General features: G+C 35.5%; 1 protein-coding gene across 4 annotated transcripts in view; it reads left to right on the plus strand.

The window, feature by feature from the left end:
• The window catches only part of lhx9 (LIM homeobox 9), a 12,542-nt gene extending 3,880 nt beyond the window's left edge, over positions 1–8,662 (plus strand). For 2 of the 4 annotated variants that reach the window (XM_048182904.1, XM_048182903.1), the window contains 4 exons: positions 50–252; positions 719–1,074; positions 4,013–4,215; positions 4,655–6,139. In XM_048182904.1, coding sequence (XP_048038861.1) covers positions 50–252; positions 719–1,074; positions 4,013–4,215; positions 4,655–4,909 — 1,017 coding nt within the window. In that variant the 3' untranslated portion in view covers positions 4,910–6,139. Of the gene's footprint in view, positions 1–49; positions 253–718; positions 1,075–4,012; positions 4,216–4,654; positions 6,140–6,518; positions 8,097–8,267 lie in introns of those variants that run through there. The other 2 variants (XR_007183886.1, XM_048182905.1) reach the window with 2 other exon arrangements.
• Positions 8,663–17,016: the final 8,354 nt, after the last annotated feature.

Raw genomic sequence — 17,016 nt, forward strand, 5'->3', positions numbered from 1 at the left:
GGACACACAAGCTTTCACTCACTCATCTCTTTATGTTTTATTTTTGAAGACTATGCCCTCCATGAGCCCAGAGAAGCCCGCGCTGTGCGCCGGTTGCGGTGGTAAAATCTCCGACAGATACTACTTACTCGCCGTTGATAAACAGTGGCATTTAAGGTGTCTCAAGTGTTGTGAATGTAAACTGGCCCTTGAATCCGAGTTGACGTGTTTCGCGAAGGATGGCAGCATTTACTGCAAAGAGGATTACTACAGGTAAGTTTAACTTTGAGGCTTAAACTGTGCATTAGGCCTGTTTAGTAGGCCCTGGTTAGTAACTTTTTTTTTTTTAAACACACATGGTGACATGAGATCCAGTGTAAGCCATTGACCCATATAATGATTTTCAGCGATTAACTGACACGCTTTAATTAATCTAATAAATCTAATTAATTCATGCTTCATGCATGTTTTTTTTTTCTCAGCTCACATTATATTCGTTTAGGCTATATTTTACTGCCACCTAAAACTTGTAATTATTCAATTAAAAAGAAAATAATCTTTTTAACACATAATTAGTGCATTCAAATAACATTTAAAAATGATTTTTAATGGAGCATCTTCAAATATATTAGCACGTGCATGCGCTTTTGATCTGTTATGCGTTGTGTGATGTTCGTTAATGAACGTTATCACCAATCTAAGTGATTATTTTGATTATAAATGACTTGTGCTGTTCCAGAAGGTTCTCCGTGCAGAGATGTGCCCGCTGCCACCTCGGCATCTCCGCCTCGGAAATGGTGATGCGAGCCAGGGACTCCGTGTACCATCTGAGCTGCTTCACCTGCACCACATGCAACAAAACACTGACCACGGGTGACCATTTCGGCATGAAAGACAACTTGGTTTACTGCCGGGTTCACTTTGAGACCCTTATTCAGGGAGAGTATCACCCTCAATTAAACTACGCTGAATTAGCGGCCAAAGGTGGAGGGCTCGCGCTACCTTACTTCAATGGCACCGGCACGGTGCAGAAAGGAAGGCCGCGGAAGAGGAAGAGTCCGGCGATGGGGATAGATATCGGCTCTTACAACTCAGGTGAGATGCGCATTAAGAGCTGCTCAGTGGCCTTGACGGATATAAATTTACTTTGGTTGCACTTTATATCCTTCAGTGTTCTGTTTAATTAGCAACATAAGATGTGAATAATTGTGCTTTCGATAAACATTGATTTAGTTTTTACTATTAGGGGAAGCGGACAAATGCATTTAATTAAGCTGTCGTTTAAAAATCAGCAGACAATCAAATGCGAAAGTCTATAGCCTAATAACTATCACAAGGCTCTTTATAAACGCTGATGCATTTCTCTAATATGGCCTAGCCTATTTTTAGTTATTTTATATTTCATTACAGTATTTATAAAGGCCTTATCGTGTAGATAAAGTGGGACACTTTTAAAACGTGTTCTGCGGGATTATGATCATTAATCATCATACTGTTATGAGCTAACATGGCATTAACCATGTCAAGGAATAGAGCCTGTGTATTTATATTAATAGCATAGACTTGAGATTATATATGAGCGTTATTCGTCTGTTGGTTGTTTCATGGTTTCAGGAAGGACCATGCTGGTCACTTATGGTCATTAATTGGCCCAAGCTGGTGTAGATAATGGATCAGATGGATTATCAGGTGGTACGGCCATGGTCAAAATTGTAGATCACCTTGGACCTGTAACAAACCAGCCACGATGTTCTAATAATAACCATCTTGATCATAAACATTTTTTTTTTCTTTAGTTTAGTTTTTAGTTCTTAGTTAATGCCTGCAAACAATAACTGTCCCACTTTCAGTTCAAGTGAAAATCAGTGTTTTCAGTGTTCAAATGTCTGTCATTATTACATAGAAATTACATTACATTATTTTAATATATTTAGAATAGCATAAAATAAATCTGCGCTCTATCGCGAATTTACCAAAAAAAAAATGCTTAGTTCACCTTCCATACTGTAACCTACATTATCCTAATATACAGAAATATTACAGTATTATAATTTCATAGGCTACTAAAATAATGGGATAAGTAACCTATAACAAGATTACAAATTTCTTTAATTGTTTGGTAGGCCTATATTTATTTTTTCTTCGGATTTTATTTAAGCGTCAACAGTAAAATGCATATCGCTCTTGTGTCTTGATGATTGGGATCTGATTAATTATAGGCCTCGCTCATTAGTGCGTCATCAAACATCTAATTTGAAATTCTCAAAGGAGTGAACCCGTGACCCAGCTCCACGTGCAGGGATCATAGCAATGTAGATCCATCGCCCACAGGCCTGTATCTGCCCTCATATTACTAGTCATTATTTCCCGTTTCTTGCTTTTTCGAATTTTTCTACTTTTTGAATTCAGATGTACGTCATAATGCATCCCCGCTGCGCCTGTTTTGTTTTGGCTGTTACAATTACTGTCTGCTCGGAAAAATGTGGCTTTGTGTGCCAAGTTTCTGCCGTTCTTCATGAATGGAGAGAAATAAGGGTAATCTGCCCGTTAATTGTTCTCCGTTAATTGAATGTGACGTCGGAATCTCTGGCTCTCAACCAGCTCCGATTCAGACACTTGAAGGTCATTGCTGTTCTCAGCGCAACGTTTAGGACACTTACTACGTATACGCACATCCGTCCGACTCTAAACTTACTCGCTTTTTTTATCCTGACACTAACGTGTTGTGAAGTTTGCAATATTTTATCAAGACCTATAAGCTGTAGTTTGTCTTAGAAATTAAATGGTTGTCAGTTGTAATAATTCTCAAATTAATACGACTTCCGCGATATTAGGCTATTGATGATTGTTGATAGTTTTATTTAGGCCTATTATTGCCGTTTTCGTTGTTTTTATCATTAATGCTTTTTTGTTTGCTTGTTTCTGCTCGTATAATTTTTGGTACAACGTTATTATTTTGTTTTTCACCTTTTCTTCAATCTTTTGTTTTTCAGCTTGCATGTTTTAACATATAAGCTCAGAATTATTTACTTTTAAAATAAAATCATTATTAGTTTTAAACTGTTTTTGTTGTTGTTTTGCATTTTAAAAAATATATAATTTTGCATAGCATTGTATATATTAATTTATATTAGTTAAAAACCCAATGCAACAGTCGACTTGTTGCGTAGATATTTTGTAGATAGAGACCTCTGGTGGCAAAAAAGGAATCGTGAAGGCATCATGCTTGAGAACATTTTGTTCTCCTCATAACTATAAATTCAAGTTAATTCTTGCTGTGCATTTTAATTTTTAATTCTGTAAATACAAACGTTAACGGTGCTGGGGTTCAGCACCGTTCGATCGATTTAATTACTAAATTAATTTGGCTAAATGGAGCAGCGATTTAACATGACGGCTCCAACTGACACTTTTGCTTAAATCATTTTAGCTATTCATGGCACGTAGTTTACAGTATTAATAGCTATACATCCATAAATTATCAAGTAGCCTACGGTAATTTAAGATGAAACGAAGGTGACGCTATTCATCCTGCCAAATTTTAAAATGAATATTGTTATCAAATGCAAAAGATTACATGGAAAGCAGCTGCTTTGAATTTAGTTATGTTCAGATTAATTTCGTCAGGTGTCATGTGACACTAATGACGTTTTTGATAGGCTATAATCAAAAAAATAAAGGCATCGATGGTTCCAAGAAGAACCTTTCCTTTCCACAAAAGGTTCTTTATAGAAGAAAAAGGTTCTTTAGATTTTTAAAATGATCATAAGAACTGTTCACTGAAAGGTTTCTTGGTGAACCCAAAATGGTTCTTCTTTGGTGTAGCTGAGAAAACCCTCTTTCAGAACCTATATTTTTAAGAGTTTAAGAAGTTAAATATGACTTGTTTGTGATCCAATAAGTTATTTACATCTGTATAGTTTTCAACTGTACTGTATTTGAATCCTCATTACCCTGACAAACATATAAATCATTGTCGAATGATCCTCTTTCGACTCTCATTGCTTTATTTTCGCCTTGTTCTGGAACTCAGGTTGTAACGAGAACGAAGCGGACCATTTGGATCGGGATCAGCAACCCTACCCTCCTTCCCAGAAGACCAAGCGCATGCGAACGTCGTTCAAACACCATCAGCTTCGCACCATGAAGTCCTACTTTGCCATAAACCACAACCCCGACGCCAAGGACTTAAAACAGCTTGCCCAAAAGACAGGACTGACCAAGAGAGTTCTTCAGGTAAGCGTCGCCACACAGTAGACTCCATTTCACACCCACACCAACAACTTCTTATCCCATCCTTGAGTTTTTTGCTTTCCATTTTAATCCATCAATCATTTTTCTGTTGTTATGTCATGTAGTTACACATTTTGCAAGGCAATAGATACAAATTTTATACTAAATAGAGGCTTAATTCAAGGGGCAATACTTATGCACCAAAAAAAAAAAAAAAAATCCAAATTGAAAAGTTATTTTGGAGGATGGTCCATGTTTTCCAGTAGAATCCCTATCAAAAGTTGAGGCCTGTTATTTTGTAGAGCCTTTCGATTCAATTTGGTTTTGTTTAGTAGTGATTAACTTTGTGATGTTAAATGATATGACTTATAAGTAGGCAAAAATATGACAATAATTCGCAGCAAAACACGAAAAGAGTAAAGACACTGGGATTGGTTTGCAGGTTTGGTTCCAAAACGCACGGGCCAAATTCAGAAGGAACGTTTTGCGGCAGGAGAATGGGGGTGTTGATAAGGCTGACGGCACGTCACTTCCGCCGCCCTCTTCCGACAGCGGTGCTCTGACCCCACCCAGCACGGCCACCACACTAACTGACCTGACCAATCCCTCTATCACCGTAGTAACATCAGTGACCTCTAGTTTGGACAGCCACGAATCTGGGAGCCCCCCACAAACTACCTTGACAAACCTTTTCTAACACGGATTTGCTGTTTTTGTCTTTATCCCCCTTTATTTTCAGATTCTATTTTTATTTTCCACAAAAAAAAAAAAATAAATAAAAAAATAAACCCTTTGGCGACCACAGAAAGACCTTTGGAAATGTAAGACGAGACCTACTAAAAATGTGTAGCATTTGCAACCGCGTGGCAGCTGAGTTTGTAGTACTTGTCATTGATTTGTTTTTGTGATCATTTTAGATCTGGACAGTCATTGAGACATTAAATACCCGCCACAGAAAAAAAAGTATGTATGCTATGTTTATTTGAGTATATTCCGCAGGAAATTTACATTGGGAACGTTTCCCAAGCGGATGCTGTGACCTCAATTTAGGTCTGTTTTGTCACTGACGCTGGACTGTAATACCAAATAAGAGTGGTAATTGCTTAAAACGTTACCACCTAATTTGCCACGATGTGTGCGAATCAGATCACAAGGTGGCCTGGATGGTTTGCTGGGCCTCAGCTAGTAGAACAACTGTTTTGAATGAAGATATCCAACGCTCAGTGACAATATGGTGCCCAGTAGGAAGCGTTATGAGTGATTTGTGAATGCTAAGCAGGAAGTTAATTGGGAAAGACACGCATCACCCTGTTTTGTTCTGGTTTCCCCCCTCTTTTTTAATGTTTTGCCACCGAACAGACCAAAAAAAAAAAACAACAACAACAACATTTACGGCTGAAGTTGGAGATTGGTCGGGGCTCCTCGCTAGGGTGAAACATTTCCTTGTGTGATGACAAATTTGTTCTGTTGTAGAACAAAGTGGTACACTAGATCTGCTTCATGAAGTAGATGCTTAACTCAGTTCTACTATGTGCCTTATGCGACTTGGAAGAGAGTTTGTGAAATTCAGGAGATACATGTTTGTTTGTTAAATGATTTCCATCCTTGGAACGCCTCACTAGTTTTGTACTGTTCTGTTTTTCATCTGATTTTTCTGAAGATCTTTTTAATGGTGTATTCTGTTACAAGGGGGCGGCGATGTCATAGAAGGCAGTTGTGCACTCTTTCAGAACTAGTTGGTAAATCCGAGAATCATATATATTGATCTTCGTGTTAATAGTACAGTACGTGTTCTATCAAGATTGTCCATGTTTCCTTGTTTCTTGAAAAAAAGATGGTGTATAGAAACTATTTCCCCTTAAATATTTATGGACCAAACAGTTGTTATATCTTATTAAATTTGTGTGAATAAAACTACTTTGCTTTACAAGCGTTTTATTTTTCATTACACAAACCATTTTTGTGTTGCTTTCAGATTTAAACTTCTGCTCACACCCCAAAAAAAAAAAAAAAAAAAAAAAAAACACACACACACGACATGACTGATCGAACCTTGTCTTGCTTTCATTCTGACATCGATTTCAGACTTTATTCTGTTTCTGTTGTTAAAGTAATGCCCCATGGATTTGAACCAAAGCCCTGTAGTCAAGAAAAAATGCTTTTTAATGCATGATCATGGCTACTTTATACAGAAATACCAAGCACAGGAATGCTAGAAAGCCTTTTTTGAAAAATTAGTATATAAACCTCTCAAAGCAAGGTTGCTCTGTAGTTTAATATATTGTTACTTTATGATTTTTTTTCAGGGAGAACAAATCTTGGGGCATTACAGCCATACTTCACGACGTTTGAAAATTCCCTAAAGTATTAAAAGAAGCTTTGATCGGAATTCTTCACCATTGAAGACAAAGACAATATTAGGATCAGATTTTAGAGTGATTTAAACAACAAAAAACAATCTACCAAAAATGTATTCCAAATTTTTTTCCTTTTTTTTTTTTTTTTTTTGGTCCTGAATGTTTAAAAACATCTTTGTAAGAGATTCCACAACAAATGGGATATTTTTCTTACGACCGAAATGAGGCAGAAAGGCAAAGAAAAATAAGTTGTACAGTACTGTAGATGCATAACAGAGCAACCTTGCTCCAAGAGGCGACTGCAGGAGACGGAATCTACGCACGCATGCATGTCTACACACACACACACTACCTTGTAATTCTGCTTGCTGTAAAACATTCCTGTGCAACAAATGTCACTTATCATGAAAGCACAGCCTTCCTAAAACTTGGCAACAAAATGTCTGACCAAGAGAAGCTGGAAAGGAACACCATATGGCTGTATTTAAAATGAAAACACATTATTTATAAAAAAAAAAAAAAAAAAAAAGATTCAAATTTTTGCATGCACTTCATGTTGTTGACAGCAATTTCAGATATTTGGATATTATTTTATATTGATGTTTCTTTTGTTGTCTGTTGTATACTATAACCTTTTAAAGGACAATTCTTGTAAATCCAAAATCTTCAGACAAAACAACAGTAAAAGTCAGTAAAAGCATGCTTGATTTGACAATAAAACCTGGTTATCTTAAAAAAAAAAAAAAAAAAAATTGGGGTTCGCTGATTTTCCTAGAAACACATTCTTGTGGTGTTAGTTAAAATAAATCAATAAAATAGTAGAGGGAAATATTCCTTTTTTTTTGTAAGTTTGATGTAATGGTAAATGTTTTAAAATATTATGCTGATTTTTTTCTTATTGTAACAATATCTAGAAAGCAAACTTTATTAAACAATGCTTGTGCTATACTCTGTTAAGTGTGTGTGGGGGAAAAAGCATTGGGCCACATGGGGGCCTAGTAAACAGTAAAGTGTTGAATTCCAGCTATGCCAGACTTGTCAAGCTTCGGGCTGCATCACTGATCTGCACATGCTGGATGACCACGAAACGTAATTCTTTTCAGTCTGTGGACAATTTCTGCGCTGCCTTCATAAAAATGTTTAGTCAGACAACCTACAATGTGCTTCATGTGGTAACATCTCAGTCACTTAAATGTACTATATGTAACTTTGGCGCTCTGGCGGTTAATAAACAAAACTGCATGCGTCTGGCGGAAGAACATTGTAGACGGAACTACTTTTCTCTGTTTATGTTTATGACGAGTCACGCAGGTACTGGGCTACTCCGCAACGGTCGTCGTCCGGTCTAAACGCTGATACCGTATCAGGATAAGACAAAAACACGGTTTGGAAGATGGTTTCATGATGTACTCGCTCTTTCTATAAAATCTGTCAATTTTGAAGAAAAAAGTTACATAGTGTACCTTTAATGTTACTGAATTAACTTGGATACAACACCAACGGAAGTCATTTCAAGTGCCAAATCAGGTAGAAATGCACATTTTCAGGGTTTATAAGCTTATATGGTTATGTATTTATACCCATGCATAATAATATGCATTATAATAGCTAATAATATATGTATATAATATAAGTTTATCACTTCTCTGCCTTTTGGCTAAGAAGTTTAAATAACTTACGTTTATTCGTCACATTCAGTGGTCAGTTGTCCTTAGGCCCAAGTCAGCAGACAAGAGGCTCTTAACACCCGTGACCGTAGGGAATTCTTTGGAAAACAAGGGACCTTGAGGGTTCAAAAGGAGGCGATGATGTATTTTATACACACTTGGAGGAGTAGACGGTCACCATATCCAGAAGCAAACAGGAAGATGGATGCTGTCCTCCCCTGCAAACAGCGATTATATGGAAATCTCTTTCTCTCACACACAAGGAGCCAAACTGCATGATGAATCAGGAAGGTTTGTGATTGTTTCCATGAGCATGTTCTATTATGACACACTGATTTTATGTCAGAAAAACATTTAAAATGTTCTTTTTTAAATACACTACCGGAAAAAAAAAATTAACACACTATTAAAGAGACAGTTCACCCCAAAATTAAAATTCTGTCCTCATTTAATCACTCTAATGTTGAACCAAATGTGTATAACTTCCTTTCTTCTGTGAAACATAAAAGATTCCATGTTCCCCATTCAACACTTATGCCCACAGAATGATAGAAATCAACCTAGAGACAAACCTCTTAATATGTAGTCTCTCCTACATGGCAATGAGATTGAATCGAGAACAAATGCTTCTCAAATATAGGCCTATATATAAAAAAGACAATAACATTTAAAACTGTGCTCAGATTTACCAATTAAGTGTGCAATCAGAAATCTCATTATGAACTCATACTGTATATTTATCAAATTCTTCCATGACTGCCATGTTAAAGTGGTGTTAATGTGATTCTATCCCCTCGTGAAAAAGTATAGGCCTACACTTTAGCACACATTTAAAAAGAGAATTTATTATTAAAAATATACTTAATTCCGATCTGAATTAAATGTTTTCGAGCACTTAAATGCATGTTTAAATTAGTTTAAATTTATTTTAAATGCAATGAAAATTAGACTGCTTTTTTTGACCCACTTCACTACATCTTACGTACATCATTTGTGTGTAATTTTAAAAGTACTTCTGTTGTCTTTGAAATTTGGTGAAAAGTGTATTGCTGAATGTACTGACCAGCATTTATAGTAAACTAAAATTGTATGTAATTTCTGTTGAAACTTAGGCCATTAACATATTTGTAATTACATATTTTTGTAATGATGAAGTTGCAATTCATTTAAAATATATTTGAAATGTAGCTAATATTAAATAACACACTAGAGTTAAAATTTTAATCAAGTACTTTACAAGTGTTTTAGTATGTTAGTCCTTAAACCATGACAAAAAATTATTAAAACATTATTTAAAATATACTTTTAACTAAAACTTTCAATTTATTTCAAGTGCACTTTTTAAAACTGTACCTAAGTGTGTTAAGAAACGTATAAAAATGTGTAGGCTACTCTCTTTAAGCGATACACTAATTTCATTAGCCTTAATTTCATTAATATATTATCTGCAAGTACATTTAAAAAAAAAATACTGTTAAAATTTGAAGTACGCATTCAATACAATTAAGCGCACTTCTTTTTCACAAGCGATGCTATTCACTTTCGCATTATAGCTCTATCCGTCCCATTTGTGTATTTGTGTTTCTTCAAAATAGTTTTAGGCAAAACATCTGAGTCAAAGTTGATGCTTAAGTGAAACATGACTCCATTAAATCTCCTGAGCCATGAACGAAAAAACCTCTAAGCAATAAAATGTTCCTCTGGGGATTCTCAATGGTGTCTCTCTAGTGAATATCTGTGGATCAGAACACAGGATGGTGTGTAAACAGCTGATGTGTGTGATGTGGACTCAGGTGCTCCTGTGACTGACACGGTAGAGTGAGCCTGAGAGGGACACACACACACACACACACACACACACACATACACACACAGACAGGTACATTGCATATACACTGCTGAGACGAGAAAGCAAGAAGCCTGGTGTCAGATGATGTGTACAGTCAGCCTGGCACCCGTGTGTATGTGTGTGTGTGTGTGTGTGTTTCCATACAGTGGCAGTTCCACACCAGCACCTTTTATCCCAGGAAAGTATGCATATCACTGCCTCCTACTCTGTCAAAAGTACATGCTCATGTAGCCGTATTCACACACACACACACACACACACACACACACACACACACACACACACACACACACACACACACACACACACACACACACACAGTGAGAGTCTGTGACCCTTAGCAGCAGCAGCAGATGCAGATAACACATCAGAGATTTGTGAACATTCAGTTCAGAGGTCAGTGTCTTACATGCAGGTCGGGTAAGTAGGTGGAAACAGACACATGTACACAAATGTACATTTATACAGGTGCACACACCCATATATAATGAAGTATCTATCTGTCTATCAGTCTGCCTATATCAAAGTTTATTGGAGCACGTCTTTCTATTTGAACATTTCACATTTACTTCAATATGTTACAGTTTCTTTCTAATTTACTGTGAAATTTACTAGCATGTCTGAGTGAAAATTGTTTCTTTTTTTCAGTGCTAGCAGCTACCTCTAAATTAACATAAAATATATAATTATGTAATTATATTTTACTTCTGAAATGGCTAAATTTATCTGACTACATTATGTTGCACCAAGGAAAGTCATTTTTAAATATCAAATCAGGACCTTAATGTAACATTTTCACTTTTTACAGTGCTTGAACACTACTACAAACAAGCTTTGAAAGTTCTTTAAAAAACTAATGACTGAAGCTGAAAAGTTTAGAAAAAAATAGTAATGCTTTGCTTTGTTTTGGCCTTTTAATGGGCTTTGTTGTTGTTGTTGTTGTTGTTTGTCTTCTAAATTTAACATACATGTACAGACTCATAAAATTACCCAAAATGCTATAATTCTGAAATCTGAAAATTAATTGGCAAAACTGGTTTCTCATAATGCATTTTTTTCAACATGATACACATTTTCAAATCATATATATATATATATATATATATATATATATATATATATATATATATATATATATATATATAATAAATTCTGATCATAATTTCGATCACATATTAATCAATTCAAATGTTATTAAAAGTATAAGTGCTTTATTTGAACAATTTTAATTGGCAAAACTGGTTTCTCATAATGCATTTTTTTCAACAATACACATTTTCAAATCATATACATATATAGATAGATATAGAAATGAATAAATTCTGATCATAACTTCGATCACATATTAATCAATTCAAATGTTATTAAAAGTATTAGTGCTTTATTTTAACAATTGATTTTAATTGATTGCATACTGTACATTTACGTTTATTTTAAAGCTTTACACACATTTTAGTCATTGCCAAAATAATGCATTCTGACTATAATTAAATAAAGGATGATGGAATATTAAGATTCATGGAAAGCTCAGCTTGTATATTTTAAAATTTTGTCATTAAGAAAACATGTACGCTATCTAAAAGATGGTCCTCAAGTGACAATAAATAAATAGATGTATATGTGTGCATTCATGAAAACATAGAAAACAAAACTCGAATTCCATGACAGCAGACACACAAGCAAACAGAAAAGGACAAAAGGATGCACGTGAAAGTGTGTGTTTACATATATGCACATAGACATGAAGATTTGATTTGGGTAACTTTTTTTATCGACAGCCACAATAATAAATCAAATCAAGCTGGCTGTTTTTTTTTCCGCAACAGCGCGACCCTCTTGTGCACCGCCAAAAAAGTTCATTGTCTGGGGGTAAAGACAAACAAGACCCGAAAAAAGACATGTGGAAGCTCATCTACATCCCAGAAAAATATGAAATCAAACAAGGATTTTGGCAAAACAAATATCTAAAAAAAAAAAAAAAGAAGAGTTAACATTATGGAACTGCCGTCGTTCTACTTTTAGAACAATCGGCACAATCTGATTATTACACAGATTTCAAGACAACAGACTGCAGTGTTGAACCAGAGCTCCTGTGTGCAGTCACAAGAACTGCCTCTTATCCATCTATCTAATTATTCCCTCAGAAACCAGAAATTTGAAGATACTAAAGACAGTCCCTATCTGTCATGAAGCAGCATTGATCTCATTGAGAGCAAAATGTGGGTGTTGAGGGAGCCCAATATAACTCATGCCATTAAATTCCAGCTTGCCGTTATTCGCCAACAGAATTGACAGATTTTCCGCAGACATTTCTTTTAATCTTCAACGCTTGTTCAAGTAGAGGGGAAAACACACAGTGTGTGCTTTACCTTTCTTATATGGTATTTGTGAGGAGGTTAGCAGAACTGCTATTGAAGTGTCAAGACAGAAAAAAAGAAAGAAAAGCAGCGCACAACACTTGTTGATTATCAACTGTCAAAATGTAGGAAAAAACATTGTTACTTTCCTTATACAGAACAGAAAATGCTCCCCTCCAATGCTCTGATTGAATGTAATAGTACTGTATAGTATCATCAGCTTATTGCAGCAATTTTATTGCTGACAACACATAATATTGTTTATATTGATATAGTTTGAGTGTTAATGTTATGAGGTGTAAACAAGAAATAGCCTTCCTTTTGACATTAATTTGACACTAGCAAGATTAAATGCACTAGATATGCTGATGTGGTTATTGTTTTGTAACTAATACAAAGAGTTTTAGTTTATGTCGCATGCTTCGCTAATAATCTTGGAACTGGCAATAATACAGGTAATACAGGCCTATCCACACCAAAATCACAAGCCGGTGGATGAATTGTGGCGAGAATCACAACAAATTATGATGTTTATGTTGTTTGTTCATATAAGTTTTCCTGATAAGATTAGACATTATATGATCCTTCAGTCATAAAACTGTAGTTATTTTAGAGCCAGACATTCATAACATAAAATTATGAATGAGAATAAATAAAAGTTCAAATTGAATTTGGAATGAGATTACTGTTAATGTCATTTGCATTTGAAGTATATATGTCAAGTCCTGTTGCGAGGTGGAGCTGCTGTGGATCGAACTTTTTGGTCTAGCATATCCCACAGATGCTCAAATGGATTGAGATCTGGACAATTTGGAGGCCAGGGCAACACCTTGAACTTTTCATCATGTTCCTCAGAACAGTCTTTAATAATGTGTGCAGTGTGGCCAGTGTTGAGGAGAGTTACATTTAAAAGTAATGTGTTACAATATTTCAATAGTCCCTAAAAAAAGTAATTATTTGTTACTTTTTATAGAGGGTAATGTTACGTTACTTTTGCGTTACTTTTTCTCACCTGGGCTGGGCTAGCTTTTTTTTTTAATAACAAAAAAACCCCAAAAGTTCTAATGTAAAAGCTCTTTCCTACGAAAAGTGAAATGAATAAAGCCTCAGGCTGAAGGAAATGGAAATTTATACCTCTACAGTAAACAAACCTTTCAGCTGTGATTCCATTCTGGATTGCTGAAGAATAGGCCACAGGAAAAGAAAGTTCAACTTGCACTTCACGTGATTTTTTTTCCCCAAACGGTTCAGCGGAAATCCCCGCTCTGCAACCAATTTCATTGGCTGAGGTTACAGTGATGGGTAGGTTTAGGGATCATTGTTGGGTGTAGGCAATCGTTACTGTGATTGACATGGCCAATGAAATGTTTAGAATCAGTTCCAGGGTGGGATTTCCGCTGAGATGAATCATGGGGGTGTGAATCATGCTCTTACTTCAGCAGTAAAAATAAACAAATGTGATGTTCATCTAAAGTCATGTTTGCTTATTGGTATGATTGAATTGGATCATTGAAGGTCAGCAGCGAAGACATTGGTTAATAAACTGAGATTAAACAAATAAAGTATATTTGTGTTATCTAAAATTTAATTATTGCAGGTTTGCATAATACTCTGAATTTGCATTTCACTGGTTTTATTCATTGAGGAATACTGAATCTGTATTGTGCAATTGAGATAAATACATGCTCACATTTAGTCTAGAACTACAATAACCATCATGTTTACATAGCACACACAGTGCCCCTGTATTTATGCTGCCTTCACATGCTCTCAGAGTTATCGTAAATGTGAGTTTCCTAGGTAAAAATTGCACATGAACACCTTCTGATGTCATGTTTACCACTGGGAAGTTTAGAAATAATTTTGATACCCAAATTCCCGAGATGGGCGTGCCATAAACTTTACACATAGTGGAGGGGAGAACTACTGCTGTGACAGGTATGATTATTAGTTCCCCCCCACAACAGCTAGATCATCTTGTCATTAATGTAGTACATTCTAAATTTTCTAGATAGCATTGTGAATGTTTGTATGGTTGTCAGTGCATGGGACAATAAATATAATTTTGGTTTTAATAAGATTTTCCCAATAAATACACCAAGTGTCTTCCATGATTCCTGTTCATTCCAACAACAAAGCACTTGAATGCAACAAGCTCATAATCATGACTTGGGAATTATGAAATTTCCGATAGCATGTGAAGGCCGCATTACTCACGATTTCACTCAACATGGGGAAAGGAGTATTGTCAGTCAATAATGCGAAAACAAAGTAAATTGGGTTGCTTATTTGAAAAAATAACCCAGATGTTTTGTTGTAAATTTCAAAGTAATGAGTTACTTTACTAGTTATTTGAAAAAAGTAATCTAATTAAGTAACTTGCGATACTTGCAATGCTTTACGCCCAAAACGGAGTGTGGCAGGGTGCATTATCCTACTGAAAGACCACTTCAACCAGAGAACACCATTGTCACGAAGGATGTACCTGGTCTGCAGTGATGCTTAGGTTGTTGCCACATGCCACAGCCAACAACACCCTGTCGCTGGTTTGTGTTTTTTTTCCTGATGAGTGGGAGAAACACACAAGCCTTGCCGTTTCAGAGATGCTCTGACCCAGTCGCCTTGCCATAACAATTTGGCCCTTGTCAATCAGTCACTATTCGTGCCCCTTTTCTCCTGCATCCTATTCGCTTCAACTGTGACTGGTCATAATGCAATTTACCATATATGAAACTGCCACAGTGTAATTTATGATCAGTTGTAGCAGCTCTGGATGTGAATCATTGTATTTGTACCATAAAGCAATGTGCTTTTAAAAGTGCTTTGCTGGGCAGTACAAGTCTTATGGACCACTATAGAGGTGTTATTCACCTCACTTACTTTGACAGTAAGTCCATATTCCTACATTCCAGTGGTTATTTTTTTTTAATCGTGTGCTGTATGAAACTTTTCAGCAAGTCTTTCAATATTGCTATAGGTTTGAATGATCATATTCTGCAGTGTCAGTATTTAAGATTTGAATTCTAATAAATGTTTCTGTGCACATATAGTGTATTTAACCTATATTTTGGTACCATGTTACAACAGAAAACTTAGATTGTAACAGACTACAACAGAACAGATCTAAATAGAATAAAATTAAATGAAGTTTGGGGAATAAAACAGATGTGTAGGTGTATTGAAACAATAATAAAATAGTAGTGAAGTGAAACTTGAATAGAAGTTAGGTGAAACATCAAAGAATAAGACAGAGTGAAGTGAAACTTACAGAATAGAACAGTATAGGCATCAAGTGAAACTTACAGAAGTGAAATGAACAAGAATAGAACATAGTAAATTGAAACAGAACAGAATAAAATAGCAGTGAAGCGTACAGAATACTCCAAAGTCAATTAGAATAGAAATGTGGTGAAACAGAAGAGTCAAGTGAAACTTGTAAAATGGAATAACACTGACATTGCAACTTAGAGAACAGAACTGAAGTGAAACAGAAAATAATGTATTGCACTGAACAGAACAGAATAAAATAGAAGTGCAATGAAATATACAAGAGAATAGATTAGAATAGAAGTGAGGTGATGTGAAACAGAACAGTAAAACTTGCAGAATATAATTGAACAATGGTAAAGTGCAATATAACATAATATAATAGATGTGGTGTTAACCTTCCTTTGAGAATAGAGTAGTGTAGAAGTGAGGTAAAACTCGTAACATTGAATTACACTGAAGTGAAATTTACAGAATAGAACTGCAGTGAAACAGAATAGAATATTAGTGAACTGAAAAACAAGAAAATAGAACTGTGCTGAAATGTACATACAAGAGAATACATTAGAATAGAAGTGAGGTGAAACTTGCAACAAGTTATAGAATAAAACTGAAGTGAAATAACAGAATATTAGTGAACTGAAACAAAACTGAATAAGAGTGTAGTGAATATAACAGAACACTTGTGAAGTATAGAAGTGATGTGAACCTATGTTGAAGAATAGAGCAGAACTGCATAGAAGTGAGGCAAAAAATAAAGTAGAATGTACAATGAAACAATGAAAAAGATGTGATGTGAGATGTACAGTGGTGTGAAAAAGTGTTTGCCCCCTTCCTGATTTTTTTATTTTCTGTATGTTTGTCACACTTTAATGTTTCAGATCATCAAACAAATTGAAATATTAATCAAAGATCACACAAGTAAACACAACATGCATTTTTAAATGAAGGTTTTTATTATGAAGGGAAAACAAAACCCACCTGGCCCTGTGTGAAAAAGTGCTTGCCCCCTGCTGTTAAAACATAACTTAACTGTGGTTTATCACACCTGAGTTCAGTTTCTCTAGCCACACCCAGGCCTGATTACTGCCACACCTGTTCGCAATCAAGAAATCACTTAAATAGGACCTGCCTGACAAAGTGAAGAAGACCAAAAGATCCTCAAAAGCTACACATCATGTTGAGATCCAAAGAAATTCAGGAACAAATGAGAAAGAAAGTAATTGAGATCTATTAGTCTGGAAAAGGTTATAAAGACATTTCTAAAGCTTTGGGACTCCAGCGAACCACAGTGAGAGCCATTATCC

The sequence above is a fragment of the Megalobrama amblycephala genome, linkage group LG2 (genome assembly GCF_018812025.1).
Source record: "Megalobrama amblycephala isolate DHTTF-2021 linkage group LG2, ASM1881202v1, whole genome shotgun sequence".
Taxonomy (NCBI): Eukaryota; Metazoa; Chordata; class Actinopteri; order Cypriniformes; family Xenocyprididae; genus Megalobrama; species Megalobrama amblycephala.